The following is a 22,393-nucleotide window of genomic DNA, read 5'->3' on the forward strand; positions in this document are numbered from 1 at the left end:
GAATAGCAGGCAGGCTGACAGTGACGTAGTATAACGGCAAAAGAGGCAATGCAATGCAGTGTCTGGATTTATTGGAGACAATGTCGCAGAGTTGATGGTCAGTGTCCAATGTCGCAGAGTTGATGGTCAGTGTCCAATGTGGCAGAGTTGATGGTCAGTGTCCAATGTGGCAGAGTTGATGGTCAGTGTCCGTGCGCACCAGCCATCAAGCACACCACCATCTGGAGGATCAAAGTGTGTTATGCAAGTGTACCCGGGTGCGCTGTTGAATCTCGGGCAATGTGAATCATGGCCATCGGGGACCAGGCAACCGTATTCGGAAACGGTTCCAATGAAACGGATTCAGTCCCTCTCAGTGTGAATTGCCTATTAGAGGACCATGATAAGGAGTACATATAGTACAGATATATTCACTATTAGAGGACCATGATAAGGAGTACATAGTGCTGTATATACATAATATTCACTATGAGGACCATGATAAGGAGTACATAGTACAGATATATTCACTATAGGACCATGATAAGGACTACATAGTGCTGTATATACAGATATATCACTATAGGACCATGATAAGGACTACATAGTACATATATATTCACTATAGGACCATGATAAGGACTACATAGTACAGATATATTCACTATAGGACCATGATAGGGACTACATAGTGCTGTATATACAGATATATTCACTATAGGACCATGATAAGGAGTACATAGTACAGATATATTCACTATAGGACCATGATAAGGACTACATAGTGCTGTATATACAGATATATTCACTATAGGACCATGATAAGGAGTACATAGTACAGATATATTCACTATAGGACCATGATAAGGAGTACATAGTACAGATATATTCACTATAGGACCATGATTAAGGAGTACATAGTACAGATATATTCACTATAGGACCATGATAATGAGTACATAGTACAGATATATTCACTATAGGACCATGATAAGGACTACATAGTGCTGTATATTTGGGGGCAGGCTCGTCTAGAAGTTTAAATGGACAGGTATCAGTCAACAGCTGCGTCGCGTTGATGTGGAGCACATTTCCCTACATGTTGGAACATGAACATCTTCTTGTGACAACAATATAAGTTGGAAACCGGCTGTAACACAACACCACCCCTGTGTGTGTGAGAGAGAGAGAGAGTGAGAGAGAGAGGAGAGAGAGAGAGAGAGAGAGAGACGAGAGAGAGGATGAGAGTAGAGACGACGAGAGAGAGAGACGAGAGAGAGAGAGAGAGAGAGAGAGAGAGACAGAGAGAGAGAAGAGAGAGAGAGAGTGTGAGAGTGTCAGAGCTCCTCCTCCTTATAACAACTCTGAGTGTTAAAACACAGTCCACCATTTTGACGACAACACGCACAGACCCATTTATGACGCGTTGGATTAAAGTCTAAAGATTAATATATCGGGTAAGTGTTTTTAATTAATCACCATGTACTGGACCTATAATGTCTCTAGTCTGGCATTGGACAGTTTTTAGGGTGTTTAATACAAAGACTAGAACTTTGGTCTATGGTCTGGAGCTGAGAGAGAGAGAGAGAGAGAGAGAGAGACATAGTAAACCATGTGACAACAGCAGAGGAGGGAGGAGGCTGTTTCCTGCTCATATGGCCCCGCCCCCTACACGCTCACGGCAATGAATCGGGTCTTGTGAACGAGTCGCTAACGACCGACCCATCACTACTGTAGGAGTTTTAAAGTTGTCGGCGAGTCATCAGGTCGTTGTGGCTTCCACACTAAACGGTTGGTCGCCGACCAGAGGATCAAGATGCGATCCAGACCCGATACATAGCCTATAGGCAGCGAGCTACATATTTGTTTTTTTATTCCAATTCATTTTGACATGCACGACGTGCAGGAATTGCCGTGATACAAGCGCGAGACGCCGAGACCCACACAGGGCGCAACTCTCTCTCTCCTCTCTCTCTCTCGGCACGGCACGGCACGGCACACACACAGGAATGGCTGCCTGCCAGGCTACACAGGGCGACATGTTTGTGATAGCGCTATAGCGAGACAGGACGTTATAATCTTGAGTTTCATTCATTAAATAACTCTCTCTGCGCACGCACGCACACACACACAGCGCACAAGGTCCAAAGTTTGCTCTGCACTGTTCCGATTCCGATGCGGTTTTTATCAACATTATTCAAGTGAAATGCGTAACGGCAATATTGGGCTAATATAGGCTACCAATATGTACGACACAGGGATTTACCGACGGAATGAAGGTTATATATATGTAGGCTATTATATATATATATCTGATCATCTGTCGACAGACAGACAGAAGAAGTGCTGTGAGCAGTGTGCTCTCATTGGCTGTAATACAGGCCTTGTCGGGGCGCAGTCGCAACCCAGTTCATACTGTATGATATCCAGTCAACCCAGTTCATACTGTATGATGTCCATCAACCCAGTTCATACTGTATGATATTCAGTCAACCCAGTTCATACTGTATGATGTCCATCAACCCAGTTCATACTGTATGATATTCAGTCAACCCAGTTCATACTGTATGATGTCCATCAACCCAGTTCATACTGTATGATGTCCATCAACCCAATTCATACTGTATGATATCCAGTCAACCCAGTTCATACTGTATGATATCCAGTCAACCCAGTTCATACTGTATGATATCCAGTCAACCCAGTTCATACTGTATGATATCCAGTCAACCCAGTTCATACTGTATGATATCCAGTCTGCCTTTGAAGCGCAAACATTATCCACAAACGACCCCCCCCCCCCCCCCCCTCAATGCTGCATAGAGAGTGAGAGAGAGAGACGCTCTACTCCTTACTTACAAGTGTTTCACCGGATTTTCCTGTTACATAAATAAATAATTAGCCATGACTGCGCACGTCTGTAGGAACCGATAGTTAGATCTGAAATTGCATTAGGCCTACTGTAATGGGTGCCACGGAAAGTACAGACAACTCACCCCGCAATGTCAGAAAGTGAAGACAACTCACCGGGGTGAGTTGTCTGGACTTTCGGGGTGAGCTGTCCGTACTTTCTCGCCCAACTCGCCCCAGCGGAAAGTACAGACAACTCACCCCGACATGTCAGAAAGTGAAGACAACTCACCGGGGTGAGTTGTCCAGTATTCAGTCTAACGCCTAACACAGCAAGCTATGTAAGTCATTGAAAAGTGGGGGTTGTAGTGTGTACTTGTAGTGTGTGTTGTAGTGTGATTGACACGGGGATTGATTGATTGATTGAAATTTTTTATTAACAGTTTGCAGAATTACAGTACATTTCAAGCACAAACTCAATACAAAGGCTGTTAACTGTGAGTGGACGACCAATGAAACTGTTGCGTGAAGGAGGAGCTGGCTCTTCTTCTTGTGCATAACGTGGGTGACTGGTCTATTTGGCAGCCCGTTACCGCCACCTAGCGATATTATAGCGTTTTCATAAAGTGTGCGTTCTCGTGTAAAGGGTCAATAAAAAATGAGAACGCAACGGCACTTTGCCGTTTTATCTGGAGATGGTCGCCGTGTAAAAGGAGTCTTAGTTTTAGTCGACGAAAGCAATACTGCTCTCAAGTAAAAAAGTGTGGGCATTTACAGTGTTGAGTCATCACAGTAGAATGCTCAGCACTGACTCCTGACTAACTGACTCCTCCCACCAGACTCTCCCTTCCTACATTCTACTCTATGTTAAAACACAGTCCACCATTTTGACAACAATACCACAGAGAACTGAACACTCTGGACCCCTTTATGACGCGTTGGATTAAAGTCTAAAGGTTAATATATCGGGTAAGTGTTTTAAATTAATCACCATTTACTGGGGAAAAAAAGTTGAACATCTGAACTTTGGTCTATGGTCTGGAGCTGAGAGAGAGAGAGAGAGAGAGAGAGAGAGAGCGAGAGAGAGAGAGAGAGCGCTTCTGCTGGAACCAGGCCAAGTCTCCACCAGTATTCCACGCAGTTTACTGTAAACCATGTGACCACAGCAGAGGAGGGAGGAGGCTGTTTCCTGCTTAGTCTCTCTCTCTCTCTCTCTCTCTCTCTCTCTCTCTCTCTCTCTCTCTCTCTCTCTCTCTCTCTCTCTCTCTCTCTCTCTCTCTCTCTCTCTCTCTCTCTCTCTCTCTCTCTCTCTCTCACACAGGAATAGCTGCCAGGCTACACAGGGCGACATGTTTGTGATAGCGCTATAGCGAGACAGGACGCTTTTGATTGATTGATTGATTGATTGAAAAATGTAACAGTTTGCAGAATTACAGTACATTTCAAGCACAAACTCAATACAAAGGCTGTTAACTGTGAGTGGACGACCCAATTAAGCATTACACTTGTTTCCAATGCTTATAATCTTGAGTTTCATTAAATAACTCTCTCCACGCACGCGCACGCGCACACACACACACACACGGTCCAAAGTTTGCTCTGCACTGTTGATTCCGATGCAAGTGAAATGCGTAACGGCAATATTGGGCTAATATAGGCTACCAATGTGTACGACACAGGGATTTACCGACGGAATGAAGGTTATATACGGTATATGTATATATAATATATCTGATCATCTATACAGTCGACAGACAGACAGACAGACAGCAGTGCTGTGAGCAGTGTGCTCTCATTGGCTGTAATACAGGCCTTATCGCAGTCGCAACCCAGTTCATACTGTATGATATCCAGTCAACCCAGTTCATACTGTATGATGTCCATCAACCCAGTTCATACTGTATGATGTCCATCAACCCAGTTCATACTGTATGATGTCCATCAACCCAGTTCATACTGTATGATGTCCATCAACCCAGTTCATACTGTATGATGTCCATCAACCCAGTTCATACTGTATGATGTCCATCAACCCAGTTCATACTGTATGATGTCCAGTCAACCCAGTTCATACTGTATGATGTCCAGTCAGCCCAGTTCATACTGTATGATGTCCAGTCGGCGACAGAGTCAAATATCAAACGTGCTAGATGTTCAGAAATGGTCGGGGAGGCGTCGGCGAGCGCTTTTATCGGCACTGGATCTTCTCGCAGCTCCTTTCACACACAATGTTCATACACTATTGGACCAATCAGACTATTCATACACTATTGAACCAATCAGACTGTTCATAAACTATTGGACCAATCAGACTGTTCATTGAGTATTCAACCAATCAAAACAATCCAATAATCAATAATCAAACCAATAATCTGCTGCGAAAATAGCCACAAAAATAGCCAATCATCTTTGGTCTTTAGCTCACACAATGCACTGGCATGCGTCGTGAGTTTGTAGATCGGATATTTACGTCAAAAGTTCCCATATAGAAATGTCAGTCTCTGCCCCTCTAACTTCCCTGTAGCTGTGCCTGTGCGTGTGCGTGTGCGTGTGTGTGTGTGCGTGCGTCCGTGCGTGCATGAATACAGTAAACATTGACAGTTTTCTGGTGTATTGTGACTGTGATCTTCACAGGTTTCCTGAAGACCAGAGATGAGTCGCCGTGAGGAGAGAGAGGAGGAGGGAGCTGACAAACATCTCATCCACAGAGCAGAGTCTCCAACACCCAGCCTTCTGTCTGTGAAGAGTGACACGTTTCTACCTCCTGACTTCAGTAATGAACCTGGACCTCCAGATACACAGTATGTCAATCCTCCAATAGGGGCCTTTCTCGGCCCCACCCCTCTCCAATTGTTTATATTGTGTTTAGTTTCCAAGATGGCAGCAGCACCAGGAGGGAGTGGGGCGGAGGTGAGCGGGTGGGGTTTGACATATGCCCTTACTGGGCTGCGTTCACACATTCAAGACACCTGTCTTGTGTCTGTGTTTAATGGCCGCTCCAATGCATTGGTTTGACCAAACATTTTGTTTGATGGGGGGGGGCGAGAAAGGGCCTTCAAGGTTCAATGTTGTACTTTATTGTTCCGTCTTGTGTACACTACAGGTACATGAGAATAAAACTGTATTGTTCCGTCCTGTGTACACTACAGGTACATGAGAATACAACTTATTTTGGTTTCAGACAATGCCGCAGCATTATATACACAACATTTTATAACACAACCATGTGATCTCATGCTACATGAATGACATAAAAACAAGACACAACATTTAATAATGTTGTGTCAACCCTGTTCAAAGTTCATCCACAGATTGTAAGTTACTGTGTGAACAGTTTGTGAATGAAGTGGTACAAATCACAGTGTGGTGTTCAGTAGACAGGCTGGCTGCTTGTGTGCAGTATGAGTACAGTATGAGTACAGTATGAGTACAGTATGTGTAGGCCTACAGTATGAGTACAGTATGAGTACAGTATGTGTACAGTATGAGTACAGTATGTATGAGTACAGTATGTGTACAGTAGTGTACAGTATGTGTAGGCCTACAGTATGAGTACAGTATGTGTACAGTATGAGTACAGTATGTATGAGTACAGTATGTGTACAGTAGTGTACAGTATGCCACATATACATTTAAACTATCACCTGTTAGTGTAGGCCTATTGTATATTTAGTAAGATTTTATATTTCTGTGGTAACTTAAAGACGCCACACAAGGTTACAGTACAATATTATGCTTGTTGTTTATTTCCCAAGTGAGAAACAGACTGGAAGCTCTATCGCCACATAATAAAGTCACTTCCTCCTACGGACAGCCTAGTCCTAGTCTGGTGTACTTGTGCCCCCTCTTGGCCAGGCCCTGTAACTGCAGTTTTTGAGTGGTGCAAACCACTCCAACAACTGGCTTTGTACCCGTGTACACGTGTTTGTACCAAAAAAACGAGCATGGTTGCTATGGTTAGTATGTGACGTCACTGACATAGCTGATCAGACTATATAAGACCTTGCACCACTCAGTTCACACGGGTGTGATTTTTTTTTTACATGCCTAGTAAAACCACAACATAATAATTTATATTGTTTTTTGCTATTTTATTCAGTTTTCCTTTTGCTGCAATGTTGTGTTAGGAAACTAAACGATGTTACCCTTTTACACTATACAACTAGGGATGGGAATAACATATCGTTTAGCTGGTGTGATTATCAGGTTAATTATGGTGACGGTGCACCTTTGTGAATATGAAAACATTACATTGACCTGCTACACACATTCTGGATAGCATTACAATGTGAATTACATGAATGACAAATACAGAATATGATAATAGTAGTCTGTGACTGGAAGAACATTGGTGATATATGTATATATATTATATATTATTATTATTATATATTAATATGATAATAGTAGCCTATGACTGGAAGAACATTGGTGCAATTTGTGAGGAAAAAAACACTTTTCCTTTCTTTGTGTGACAAAACAATGATAGACATATTTTTGGGCAGACTTTCTGTAACAAATGGTAAATGGTAAATGGTGCATTTATATAGCGCCTTTATCCAAGGTGCTTTACATAGATGTGTGCATTACATTCACCCATTCACACACACATTCATACACCGATTGTGGCGGAAGCCATGCAAGGTACCAACCAGCACATCGGGAGTTATTAGGGGTTCAGTGTCTTGCCCAAGGACACTTAGACATGTAGACAGGAGGAGCCGGGATTCGAACCGCCGACCCATGGATCATTGGACGACCTGCTCTACCTCTTGAGCCACAGTCATGTCAACTAAAGTGCTCTCTAGACTCTTGCTGGAGCCTCATTCATTCAATGCCACTTTGACTATGCTTGGACTAAACTTCAGACCTCCCAAAACAACACATATTGAATAAATTAACTTCTTTGTTTCTATGATTCCAGACGTCTGTACCACAGAGCAGAGTCTCCAACTCCCAGCCTTCTGTCTGTGAAGAGTGACACGTCTATGGGACACCCTCTTAACTTCAGTAATGAACCTGGACCTCCAGATACACAGTATGTCAATCCTCCTGTTCAATATACACTATAACACTATACAATATACACTATAACACTATACAATATACACTATAACACTATACAATATACACACTATAACACTATACAATATACACTATAACACTATACAATATACACTATAACACTATAACACTATACCACTATACAATATACACTATAACACTATACAATATACACTAACACTATACACTATAACACTATACAATATACACTATAACACTATAACACTATACAATATACACTATAACACTATACAATATACACTATAACACTATACAATTAACACTATACAATATACACTATAACACCATACAATATACACTATAACACTATACAATATACACACCACTATAACACAACTAGTGATGAATACCATAGTTTTGCTGGTGTGATTATCAGGTTAATTATGGTGACGGTGCACCTTTGTGAATATGAAAACATTACATTGGCCTGCTACACACATTCTGGATAGCATTACAATGTGAATTACATGAATGACAAATACAGAATATGATAATAGTAGTCTGTGACTGGAAGAACATGGGTGATATATGTATATATATTATATATTATTATTATTATATATTAATATGATAATAGTAGTCTGTGACTGGAAGAACATGGGTGCAATTTGTGAGGAAAAAAACACTTTTCCTTTCTTTGTGTGACAAAACAATGATAGACATATTTTTGGGCAGACTTTCTGTAAAAAATGGTAAATGGTGCATTTATATAGCGCCTTTATCCAAGGTGCTTTACATAGATGTGTGCATTACATTCACCCATTCACACACACATTCATACACCGATTGTGGCGGAAGCCATGCAAGGTACCAACCAGCACATCGGGAGTTATTAGGGGTTCAGTGTCTTGCCCAAGGACACTTAGACATGTAGACAGGAGGAGCCGGGATTCGAACCGCCGACCCATGGATCATTGGACGACCTGCTCTACCTCTTGAGCCACAGTCGTGTCAACTAAAGTGCTCTCTAGACTCTTGCTGGAGCCTCATTCATTCAATGCCACTTTGACTATGCTTGGACTAAACTTCAGACCTCCCAAAACAACACATATTGAATAAATTAACTTCTTTGTTTCTATGATTCCAGACGTCTGTACCACAGAGCAGAGTCTCCAACTCCCAGCCTTCTGTCTGTGAAGAGTGACACGTCTATGGGACACCCTCTTAACTTCAGTAATGAACCTGGACCTCCAGATACACAGTATGTCAATCCTCCTGTTCAATATACACTATAACACTATACAATATACACTATAACACTATACAATATACACTATAACACTATACAATATACACACTATAACACTATACAATATACACTATAACACTATACAATATACACTATAACACTATACCACTATACAATATACACTATAACACTATACAATATACACTATAACACTATACAATATACACTAACACTATACACTATAACACTATACAATATACACTATAACACTATAACACTATACAATATACACTATAACACTATACAATATACACTATAACACTATACAATATACACTATAACACTATACAATATACACTATAACACTATACAATATACACACCACTATAACACAACTAGTGACGAATACCATAGTTTTGCTGGTGTGATTATCAGGTTAATTATGGTGACGGTGCACCTTTGCGAATATGAAAACATTACATTGGCCTGCTACACACATTCTGGATAGCATTACAATGTGAATTACATGAATGACAAATACAGAATATGATAATAGTAGCCTATGACTGGAAGAACATGGGTGCAATTTGTGGGGAAAAAAACACTTTTCTTTATTTCTGTGTGATAAAAAAAAAAAAAAATTATAGACATATTTTTGGGCAGACTTTCTGTCAACTAAAGTGCTCTCTAGCCTCATTCATTCAATGCCACTTTGACTATGCTTGGACTAAACTTCAGACCTCCCAAAACAACACATATTGAATAAATTGACTTCTTCGTTTCTATGATTCCAGACGTCTGTACCACAGAGCAGAGTCTCCAACTCCCAGCCTGCTGTCTATGAAGAGTGACACGTCTATGGGACACCCTCTTAACTTCAGTAATGAACCTGGACCTCCAGATACACAGTATGTCAATCCTCCTGTTCAATATACACACTGGTCCTCATTCACAAAGGAGAAATACGCCATAGTGTAACGGAAGCGTAAAGGTCATGCGTATAGATAGCGGAAAATCTGTCGGATCACGCTACGGTTAAGTCCGGTGTTATTCAGGGAACCAGGTGTAATCACTTCATTTGTGCGTATCGCCGAGTATATCCTTTCCGCATTTTTTCCAAGCGATTCGCCTGGTGTCGCCTGGTTTGATGGAACATCCACGACCATATAAGGCAACAGGAAATATCGAAATACGTCATCATAGACTGCACAGAGGATTCCCAAGTTTTAAATTATATACAACAGCCGCGATGAGCTTGTAGAGCAGTTAATTTTGACAGGCGGGTCTCTGCACGGACAGATCTTCAAGCAAACAGGGAAGTAGCTGAGCACAGGTGCTCATTTTCAGCAACGCCCTGCACATAGAAACAAATAGACAGACACACTCACACGCACACACACACATTAAAACCTGGGAGCTGACCAGTACAACCACAGTCTTATACTGTTGGCCACTAAGCAGCTCCAGGGGGAGAAGTTGGGGGTTCAGTGCCTTGCCCAAGGGCACTTCAGCGGTGTTGGGTGAGTGATGACAATCACTTCCCCACCCAGGTTTTTCCTGCCCGTCCGGGGAATCGAACCGGCAACCTTTCGGCAACAAGGGCACTCCTCTAACCCTTAGGCCACCTCTGCCCCTAAGTAGGAGAAAGCGGGACTCCACTTTCTCCTACTCCTCCAGTAGCCTGGTTAATAAACCAGACCGAATCAGCCGTTGGCAAAAAAAAGTTGCCTACCAGCGGATTACGGTCTGGCGAGGCTCAGTAGCACGCCTCTTTCCTACAGCAGAGAACAGGTCGGACCAATCGGGACACGGTATGCAATATGGGCGGGCTTTGGTACAGTGACGTTCAATGCTTGAGACCTTTGACTGACAGTAGCTCTGACCAATTGCGTCAAAGAGAAAACGTTCCCCGGGAAATGAAATCCAAGTGGAGCCAGCCCAGACTGATATACCGCGACAGTGTTGTGTGATATTAGTCTGGCTTATTAGCCAGGCTACTCCTCCAGGCCATCGCTGCGAGGCACCATGGCTGAGGGAAGTAGGGGTGCTGGGGGGGCTGGAGCACCCTCTCCGCCCAGGCACAGCCCCCCCTCGGACAGGAGGGGGAAAATAATAATGATTTTAATCAAAACAGATTTCTGTTAATGGACTAATAAATTTGCTGTATCACAGTATCGGCACCTTATCCTGGTTAATTGCCTGTGTCAGTTTGCTCATGCGTGGGGAGAGGGAAAGTAAAAGCCACTTTTCTGCGCGAAAATGCGCGTGCACGAGGCGCGTGCATTTTCGCACATTTTCACGCACGCGCACCCCCTACTAAGCATTCAGCACCTCCTGCAGTAAACATCTTCCCGCGGCCATGCGAGGCACCCGTCCCTCCGTAGGTGTGCATGAGGACTATTTTTAGGCCTACAACTCGGCAATGATAAAAGCCCTTAGCTGATGAATGCACTGCAGGGTTATAAAAAAAGAGAAAGAACAATTGCACACTCGCCTAGAGGTAAAATAGATATCCGATACTTTTTTTTATCAGAGCTGCATTGATTCAATATCATCTCACTGTCATCTGTCTGAATGTCATGTGGAGAATGGATTTGTTCTGATCATGGACACGTAGGCATATACATTTTCAACCATATACGGCGGGTAGCCTATATCCTCTTTGTCAGATCCTCTTTGTCAGCCTAAGTGCAGGTTCATTTCACGATGTCGTCATATTAAAATGATTCGCGGGACATTTGGCACCAAACTTGATTGATCTCATGATGAGATCAATGTAGTAGCCTACAGCCTAGCTACAGTTGCCCATATTATAATTAATTAAGGTGAGCTCGCTTAAAACTATGACTGGCCGAATTGCACGCGCTGATGCAATAATGTAGACTTCTATTTTTTTAAAGGGCTAATAAGATTGGACTGTTCAGCAGCAGCATGCTGCTGTCCCCCCCCCCCCCCCCCCACACACACATACACACACCGTCCGCTCATTTAACGTCACTTTATGAGCGTAAACGCCGTTGTGAATGAGGACCTATAACACTATACAATTTAACACTATACAATATACACTATAACACTATACAATTTAACACTATAACACTATACAATATAACACTATACAATATACACTATAACACTATACAATATACACTATAACACTATACAATATAACACTATAACACTATACAATATACACTATAACACTATACAATATACACTATAACACTATACAATATACACTATAACACTATACAATATACACTATAACACTATACAATATAACACTATAACACTATACAATATAACACTATAACACTATACAATATACACTATACCACTATACAATGTACACTATAACACTATACAATATACACTATACACTATAACACTATACAATATACACTATAACACTATACAATATACAATATACACTATAACACTATACACTATAACACTATACAATATACACTAACACTATACAATATACACTATAACACTATACAATATACAATATAACACTATAACACTATACAATATACACTATAACACTATACACTATAACACTATACAATATGCACTATAACACTATACAATATACAATATAACACTATACAATATACCACTATACAATATACACTATAACACTATACAATATACACTATAACACTATAACACTATACAATATAACACTATACAATATACACTATAACACTATACAATATACAATATACAATATAACACTATACCACTATACAATATACACTATAACACTATACACTATACACTATAACACTATACACTATAACACTATACAATATACACTATAACACTATACACTATAACACTATACAATATACACTATAACACTACAATATAACACTATACAATATACACTATAACACTATACAATATACACTATAACACTATACAATTTAACACTATACAATATACACTATAACACTATACAATATACACTATAACACTATACAATATACACTAACACTATACACTATAACACTATACACTATAACACTATACAATATACACTAACACTATACAATATACACTATAACACTATACACTATAACACTATACAATATACACTAACACTATACAATATACACTAACACTATACAATATACACTATAACACTATACAATATACACTATAACACTATACAATATACAATATACACTATAACACTATACAATACACACTATAACACTATACAATATACACTATAACACTACAATATAACACTATACAATATACACTATAACACTATACAATATACACAACACTATAACACAACTAGTGATGAATATCATAGTTTTGCTGTTGTGATTATCAGGTTAATTATGGTGACGGTGCACCTTTGTGAATATGAAAACATTACAGTGGCCTGCTACACACATTCTGGATAGCATTACAATGTGAATTACATGAATGACAAATACAGAATATGATAATAGTAGTCTGTGACTGGAAGAACATGGGTGATATATGTATATATATTATATATTATTATTATTATATATTAATATGATAATAGTAGCCTATGACTGGAAGAACATTGGTGCAATTTGTGAGGAAAAATAAACTTTTCTTTATTTCTTTGTGTGATAAAAAAATATAAAAAATTATAGACATATTTTTGGGCAGACTTTCTGTCAGCTAAAGTGCTCTCTAGCCTCATTCATTCAATGCCACTTTGACTATGCTTGGACTAAACTTCAGACCTCCCAAAACAACACATGTGACTAAATTTGACTGAGGGACTGCCATTGGATTTTTTTGAATTTTCGTTTTTTCATGTCATATGAAAGCAGGGAATCATAGCTTCAAATTGACATATTGGTTGTTCAGTTTGACCCACCAGTTGTGGAGATATGGCTTATAGAGTTATGTCTTGCAGAAAACAGCGAGTTGAGAAAATAGGCTTGAAAGATTCACTTCTGTGGTCTCTAACATTACACCTAGCTACATGTTTAAGCATTTATTTCATATTTACATGTCGATTTCAGCTCTGACACTTATTTCAGACATGCTCTAGTATGTGAAGAGTCTGTCTGTGCTATAAACTCATTTTGGAAAAAAAGAATTAAAAAAAGTTTTTCTCCTCTGGTGAAAAGCTGTAATTTGCGCGATGGCAGTCTCTCAGTCAAATCTGGTCACACATATTGAATAAATTGACTTCTTCGTTTCTATGATTCCAGACGTCTGTACCACAGAGCAGAGTCTCCAACTCCCAGCCTGCTGTCTATGAAGAGTGACACGTCTATGGGACACCCTCTTAACTTCAGTAATGAACCTGGACCTCCAGATACACAGTATGTCAATCCTCCTGTTCAATATACACACTGGTCCTCATTCACAAAGGAGAAATACGCCATAGTGTAACGGAAGCGTAAAGGTCATGCGTATAGATAGCGGAAAATCTGTCGGATCACGCTACGGTTAAGTCCGGTGTTATTCAGGGAACCAGGTGTAATCACTTCATTTGTGCGTATCGCCGAGTGTATCCTTTCCGCATTTTTTCCAAGCGATTTGCCTGGTGTCGCCTGGTTTGATGGAACATCCACGACCATATAAGGCAACAGGAAATATCGAAATACGTCATCATAGACTGCACAGAGGATTCCCAAGTTTTAAATTATATACAACAGCCGCGATGAGCTTGTAGAGCAGTTAATTTTGACAGGCGGGTCTCTGCACGGACAGATCTTCAAGCAAACAGGGAAGTAGCTGAGCACAGGTGCTCATTTTCAGCAACGCCCTGCACATAGAAACAAATAGACAGACACACACACACACATTAAAACCTGGGAGCTGACTAGTACAACCACAGTCTTATACTGTTGGCCACTAAGCAGCTCCAGGGGGAGAAGTTGGGGGTTCAGTGCCTTGCCCAAGGGCACTTCAGCGGTGTTGGGTGAGTGATGACAATCACTTCCCCACCCAGGTTTTTCCTGCCCGTCCGGGGAATCGAACCGGCAACCTTTCGGCAACAAGGGCACTCCTCTAACCCTTAGGCCACCGCTGCCCCTAAGTAGGAGAAAGCGGGACTCCACTTTCTCCTACTCCTCCAGGCCATCGCTGCGAGGCACCCGTCCCTCCGTAGGTGTGCATGAGGACTATTTTTAGGCCTACAACTCTGCAATGATAAAAGCCCTTAGCTGATGAATGCACTGCAGGGTTATAAAAAAAGAGAAAGAACAATTGCACACTCGCCTAGAGGTAAAATAGATATCCGATACTTTTTTTTATCAGAGCTGCATTGATTCATGCGGGGATCAATATCATCTCACTGTCATCTGTCTGAATGTCATGTGGAGAATGGATTTGTTCTGATCATGGACACGTAGGCATATACATTTTCAACCATATACGGCGGGTAGCCTATATCCTCTTTGTCAGATCCTCTTTGTCAGCCTAAGTGCAGGTTAATTTCACGATGTCGTCATATTAAAATGATTCGCGGGACATTTGGCACCAAACTTGATTGATCTCATGATGAGATCAATGTAGTAGCCTACAGCCTAGCTACAGTTGCCCATATTATAATTAATTAAGGTGAGCTCGCTTAAAACTATGACTGGCCGAATTGCACGCGCTGATGCAATGTGGACTTCTATTTTTTTAAAGGGCTAATAAGATTGGACTGTTCAGCAGCAGCATGCTGCTGTCCCCCCCCCCCCCCCCCCCCACACACACACACACACACACACACACACACACCGTCCGCTCACGTAACGTCACTTTATGAGCGTAAACGCCGTTGTGAATGAGGACCTATAACACTATACAATATACACTATACAATATACACTATAACACTATACAATATACACTATAACACTATACAATATACACTATAACACTATACACTATAACACTATAACACTATACACTATAACACTATACAATATACACTATAACACTATACACTATAACACTATACCACTATAACACTATACAATATACACTATAACACTATACAATATACACTATGGTCCTCATTCACAACGGCGTTTACGCCAGAGTGTAACGGAAGCGTATACAGATACTAAATATCATCGTATTTCTCTGTCCGATCACGCTGCAATTTGCTCCCGTCTTATTCAGGGAAGCTGGTGTAATCACTTCATTTGTGCGGATCGCAGAGTGTAGCCTTTCCGCATTTTTCCCAAGCGATTCGCCTGGTGTCGCCAGGTTAGAACGCCCATCCCACACCATATAAGGCAACAGGAAATATCGAAATACGTCATCATAGCCTGCACCGGGCTTTAAATTATATACAACAGCCGCGATGAGCTTGTAGAGCAGTTAATTTTGACAGGCGAGTCTCTGCATGGACAGATCTTCAAGCAAACAGCGCGAGTTTTGTATATAATTATAAACGAAACTTGCCAACTTGGCACGCATTGCTTCACTCCTTGTTAAATGTCAGAACGTTAATAAGTTAACTGATGTTAGTTACTTTCACATAATGAGAAAGAAGTTAATTTGTACTGTTCACCACACAACCAAATGCTATATTAAAACTCGGCAATGATAAAATGCCCTATTGATTAGTCTACTGCGGTGATTGATTCCCTGCCCTGCACTGTCGGATTTGGAAAGCAAATATATGGACATGCATGGACACAGGACATATTTTCTTTCTTTTTTTTCTTGTGGGATTTGGACTTAAGGCTATATTTCATCCGATCCAACTACGTTGTATGTTTCCTCAGCTGCAGGTAAGAGTTGGCTATTCTGTGTGGCGTCCGCATGTGATCAATATACATATTATAAATTAATACCACGACGCAAATGGAGGCAGATAGGTGCTTGCAGCAAATGCATTTAGGCCTACGTGAAACTTTAATTGGCTGAGTCTCTGTCAACATGCTGATCAGCGAGTTACAGTGGTAATAATAATCATCATCAACAGCCTTTCTTGTCTGTCTGTCCGTCATGTTTGTGAACAAGCGCGAGTGGAGGTGAGCTGGCTTAAAACTATGATATGACTGGCCGACTTTCAAACACGCTGATGCCATTCATTCAAATAGGCTAATGTGGTCTTCTATTTTTTATATAGGGCTACCCCCCCCCCCCCCCACACACACACACACACACACACACACACGCACCGACAGTCAGACTGACTCAAAGGAGCTCCATAACGAAACAATTTAAATAGGCCTATACTGCAGACATTACTACACTAAACAACGTTGGATTCGTACAGTGCAGAATGCAGATAAGTGTATGTTCTTATTATAATTGTGAGTTTGTTTTTTAACATGCAGCGCGAGTCCGCGAGACTGCGAGAGCCGATCTACAAGCTCACAGCGCGTTGCACTGCGAGTAGAAAGCTGTCAAGTGAGCAGCGCAATCGCGCATGCTAGAAATATCCTAATAAATAAATAAAAAAGGTGTCGGGCTTGCAGGGGCAGTTTCTGTATGGCACTCTAGGCTAACCTGCCTCTAGAATGCATGCATTTAGGCATACAAGTGATACTTGGCTTTTATATAGGCTATAATTTTTTATGTGCGACCAATGTTGGGGACACATGCCTACATATTTTATCTGAGATTTGGGGACTTTTAATTGATTCAGCATGAAGACTAAAGCCTTCTTAATAAATCTACGCAAGCCGTACACGACCATGAGAGGTGGCGCAGCTTTCAGCGGAATTTCCGACTAACCCACGTCACCGTCAAGTTCACGTTCAAGTTCATGAATTCCCACGTAATGTGGGAATCCACGTAAATGCCTGTTCGCTCACGCTCCGCTCACGTAACGTCACTTTATGAGCGTAAACGCCGTTGTGAATGAGGACCCTTTAACACTATACACTATAACACTATACAATATACACTATAACACTATACAATATACACTATAACACTATACAATATGCACTATAACACTATACAATATACACTATAACACTATACAATATAACACTATAACACTATACAATATACACTATAACACTATACAATATACACTGTAACACTATACAATATAACACTATACAATATACACTATAACACTATACAATATACAATATAACACTATACAATATACACTATAACACTATACAATATACACTATAACACTATACAATATACACTATAACACTATACAATATACAATATACACTATAACACTATACAATACACACTATAACACTATACAATATACACTATAACACTACAATATAACAATATACACTATAACACTATACAATATACACAACACTATAACACAACTAGTGATGAATATCATAGTTTTGCTGTTGTGATTATCAGGTTAATTATGGTGACGGTGCACCTTTGTGAATATGAAAACATTACAGTGGCCTGCTACACACATTCTGGATAGCATTACAATGTGAATTACATGAATGACAAATACAGAATATGATAATAGTAGTCTGTGACTGGAAGAACATGGGTGATATATGTATATATATTATATATTATTATTATTATATATTAATATGATAATAGTAGCCTATGACTGGAAGAACATTGGTGCAATTTGTGAGGAAAAATAAACTTTTCTTTATTTCTTTGTGTGATAAAAAAATATAAAAAATTATAGACATATTTTTGGGCAGACTTTCTGTCAACTAAAGTGCTCTCTAGCCTCATTCATTCAATGCCACTTTGACTATGCTTGGACTAAACTTCAGACCTCCCAAAACAACACATATTGAATAAATTGACTTCTTCGTTTCTATGATTCCAGACATCTGTACCACAGAGCAGAGTCTCCAACTCCCAGCCTGCTGTCTATGAAGAGTGACACGTCTATGGGACACCCTCTTAACTTCAGTAATGAACCTGGACCTCCAGATACACAGTATGTCAATCCTCCTGTTCAATATACACACTGGTCCTCATTCACAAAGGAGAAATACGCCATAGTGTAACGGAAGCGTAAAGGTCATGCGTATAGATAGCGGAAAATCTGTCGGATCACGCTACGGTTAAGTCCGGTGTTATTCAGGGAACCAGGTGTAATCACTTCATTTGTGCGTATCGCCGAGTGTATCCTTTCCGCATTTTTTCCAAGCGATTCGCCTGGTGTCGCCTGGTTTGATGGAACATCCACGACCATATAAGGCAACAGGAAATATCGAAATACGTCATCATAGACTGCACAGAGTATTCCCAAGTTTTAAATTATATACAACAGCCGCGATGAGCTTGTAGAGCAGTTAATTTTGACAGGCGGGTCTCTGCACGGACAGATCTTCAAGCAAACAGGGAAGTAGCTGAGCACAGGTGCTCATTTTCAGCAACGCCCTGCACATAGAAACAAATAGACAGACACACACACACACATTAAAACCTGGGAGCTGACCAGTACAACCACAGTCTTATACTGTTGGCCACTAAGCAGCTCCAGGGGGAGAAGTTGGGGGTTCAGTGCCTTGCCCAAGGGCACTTCAGCGGTGTTGGGTGAGTGATGACAATCACTTCCCCACCCAGGTTTTTCCTGCCCGTCCGGGGAATCGAACCGGCAACCTTTCGGCAACAAGGGCACTCCTCTAACCCTTAGGCCACCGCTGCCCCTAAGTAGGAGAAAGCGGGACTCCACTTTCTCCTACTCCTCCAGGCCATCGCTGCGAGGCACCCGTCCCTCCGTAGGTGTGCATGAGGACTATTTTTAGGCCTACAACTCGGCAATGATAAAAGCCCTTAGCTGATGAATGCACTGCAGGGTTATAAAAAAAGAGAAAGAACAATTGCACACTCGCCTAGAGGTAAAATAGATATCCGATACTTTTTTTTATCAGAGCTGCATTGATTCATGCGGGGATCAATATCATCTCACTGTCATCTGTCTGAATGTCATGTGGAGAATGGATTTGTTCTGATCATGGACACGTAGGCATATACATTTTCAACCATATACGGCGGGTAGCCTATATCCTCTTTGTCAGATCCTCTTTGTCAGCCTAAGTGCAGGTTAATTTCACGATGTCGTCATATTAAAATGATTTGCGGGACATTTGGCACCAAACTTGATTGATCTCATGATGAGATCAATGTAGTAGCCTACAGCCTAGCTACAGTTGCCCATATTATAATTAATTAAGGTGAGCTCGCTTAAAACTATGACTGGCCGAATTGCACGCGCTGATGCAATAATGTGGACTTCTATTTTTTTAAAGGGCTAATAAGATTGGACTGTTCAGCAGCAGCATGCTGCTGTCCGTCCCCCCCCCCACACACACACATACACACACCGTCCGCTCATTTAACGTCACTTTATGAGCGTAAACGCCGTTGTGAATGAGGACCTATAACACTATACAATTTAACACTATACAATATACACTATAACACTATACAATTTAACACTATACAATATACACTATAACACTATACAATATACACTATAACACTATACAATATACACTAACACTATACACTATAACACTATACACTATAACACTATACAATATACACTAACACTATACAATATACACTATAACACTATACACTATAACACTATACAATATACACTAACACTATACAATATACACTAACACTATACAATATACACTATAACACTATACAATATACACTATAACACTATACAATATACAATATACACTATAACACTATACAATACACACTATAACACTATACAATATACACTATAACACTACAATATAACACTATACAATATACACTATAACACTATACAATATACACAACACTATAACACAACTAGTGATGAATATCATAGTTTTGCTGTTGTGATTATCAGGTTAATTATGGTGACGGTGCACCTTTGTGAATATGAAAACATTACAGTGGCCTGCTACACACATTCTGGATAGCATTACAATGTGAATTACATGAATGACAAATACAGAATATGATAATAGTAGTCTGTGACTGGAAGAACATGGGTGATATATGTATATATATTATATATTATTATTATTATATATTAATATGATAATAGTAGCCTATGACTGGAAGAACATTGGTGCAATTTGTGAGGAAAAATAAACTTTTCTTTATTTCTTTGTGTGATAAAAAAATATAAAAAATTATAGACATATTTTTGGGCAGACTTTCTGTCAGCTAAAGTGCTCTCTAGCCTCATTCATTCAATGCCACTTTGACTATGCTTGGACTAAACTTCAGACCTCCCAAAACAACACATATTGAATAAATTGACTTCTTCGTTTCTATGATTCCAGACGTCTGTACCACAGAGCAGAGTCTCCAACTCCAAGCCTGCTGTCTATGAAGAGTGACACGTCTATGGGACACCCTCTTAACTTCAGTAATGAACCTGGACCTCCAGATACACAGTATGTCAATCCTCCTGTTCAATATACACACTGGTCCTCATTCACAAAGGAGAAATACGCCATAGTGTAACGGAAGCGTAAAGGTCATGCGTATAGATAGCGGAAAATCTGTCGGATCACGCTACGGTTAAGTCCGGTGTTATTCAGGGAACCAGGTGTAATCACTTCATTTGTGCGTATCGCCGAGTGTATCCTTTCCGCATTTTTTCCAAGCGATTCGCCTGGTGTCGCCTGGTTTGATGGAACATCCACGACCATATAAGGCAACAGGAAATATCGAAATACGTCATCATAGACTGCACAGAGTATTCCCAAGTTTTAAATTATATACAACAGCCGCGATGAGCTTGTAGAGCAGTTAATTTTGACAGGCGGGTCTCTGCACGGACAGATCTTCAAGCAAACGGGGAAGTAGCTGAGCACAGGTGCTCATTTTCAGCAACGCCCTGCACATAGAAACAAATAGACAGACACACACACACACACATTAAAACCTGGGAGCTGACCAGTACAACCACAGTCTTATACTGTTGGCCACTAAGCAGCTCCAGGGGGAGAAGTTGGGGGTTCAGTGCCTTGCCCAAGGGCACTTCAGCGGTGTTGGGTGAGTGATGACAATCACTTCCCCACCCAGGTTTTTCCTGCCCGTCCGGGGAATCGAACCGGCAACCTTTCGGCAACAAGGGCACTCCTCTAACCCTTAGGCCACCGCTGCCCCTAAGTAGGAGAAAGCGGGACTCCACTTTCTCCTACTCCTCCAGGCCATCGCTGCGAGGCACCCGTCCCTCCGTAGGTGTGCATGAGGACTATTTTTAGGCCTACAACTCGGCAATGATAAAAGCCCTTAGCTGATGAATGCACTGCAGGGTTATAAAAAAAGAGAAAGAACAATTGCACACTCGCCTAGAGGTAAAATAGATATCCGATACTTTTTTTTATCAGAGCTGCATTGATT

General features: G+C 40.7%; 1 protein-coding gene across 1 annotated transcript in view; it reads left to right on the forward strand.

The window, feature by feature from the left end:
• The window catches only part of LOC306917799 (protein NLRC3-like), a 49,930-nt gene that overhangs the window by 2,238 nt on the left and 25,299 nt on the right, over positions 1–22,393 (forward strand). Inside the window, exons 2-4 of the mRNA XM_079530704.1 lie at positions 5,464–5,630; positions 7,754–7,867; positions 9,002–9,115. Of these exons, the coding sequence (XP_079386830.1) occupies positions 5,482–5,630; positions 7,754–7,867; positions 9,002–9,115 (377 nt within the window). The 5' untranslated portion in view covers positions 5,464–5,481. The remainder of the gene's footprint in view (positions 1–5,463; positions 5,631–7,753; positions 7,868–9,001; positions 9,116–22,393) is intronic.

Source organism: Electrona antarctica, assembly GCF_951216825.1.
Source record: "Electrona antarctica genome assembly, contig: scaffold_61, whole genome shotgun sequence".
NCBI classification, from domain to species: domain Eukaryota; kingdom Metazoa; phylum Chordata; class Actinopteri; order Myctophiformes; family Myctophidae; genus Electrona; species Electrona antarctica.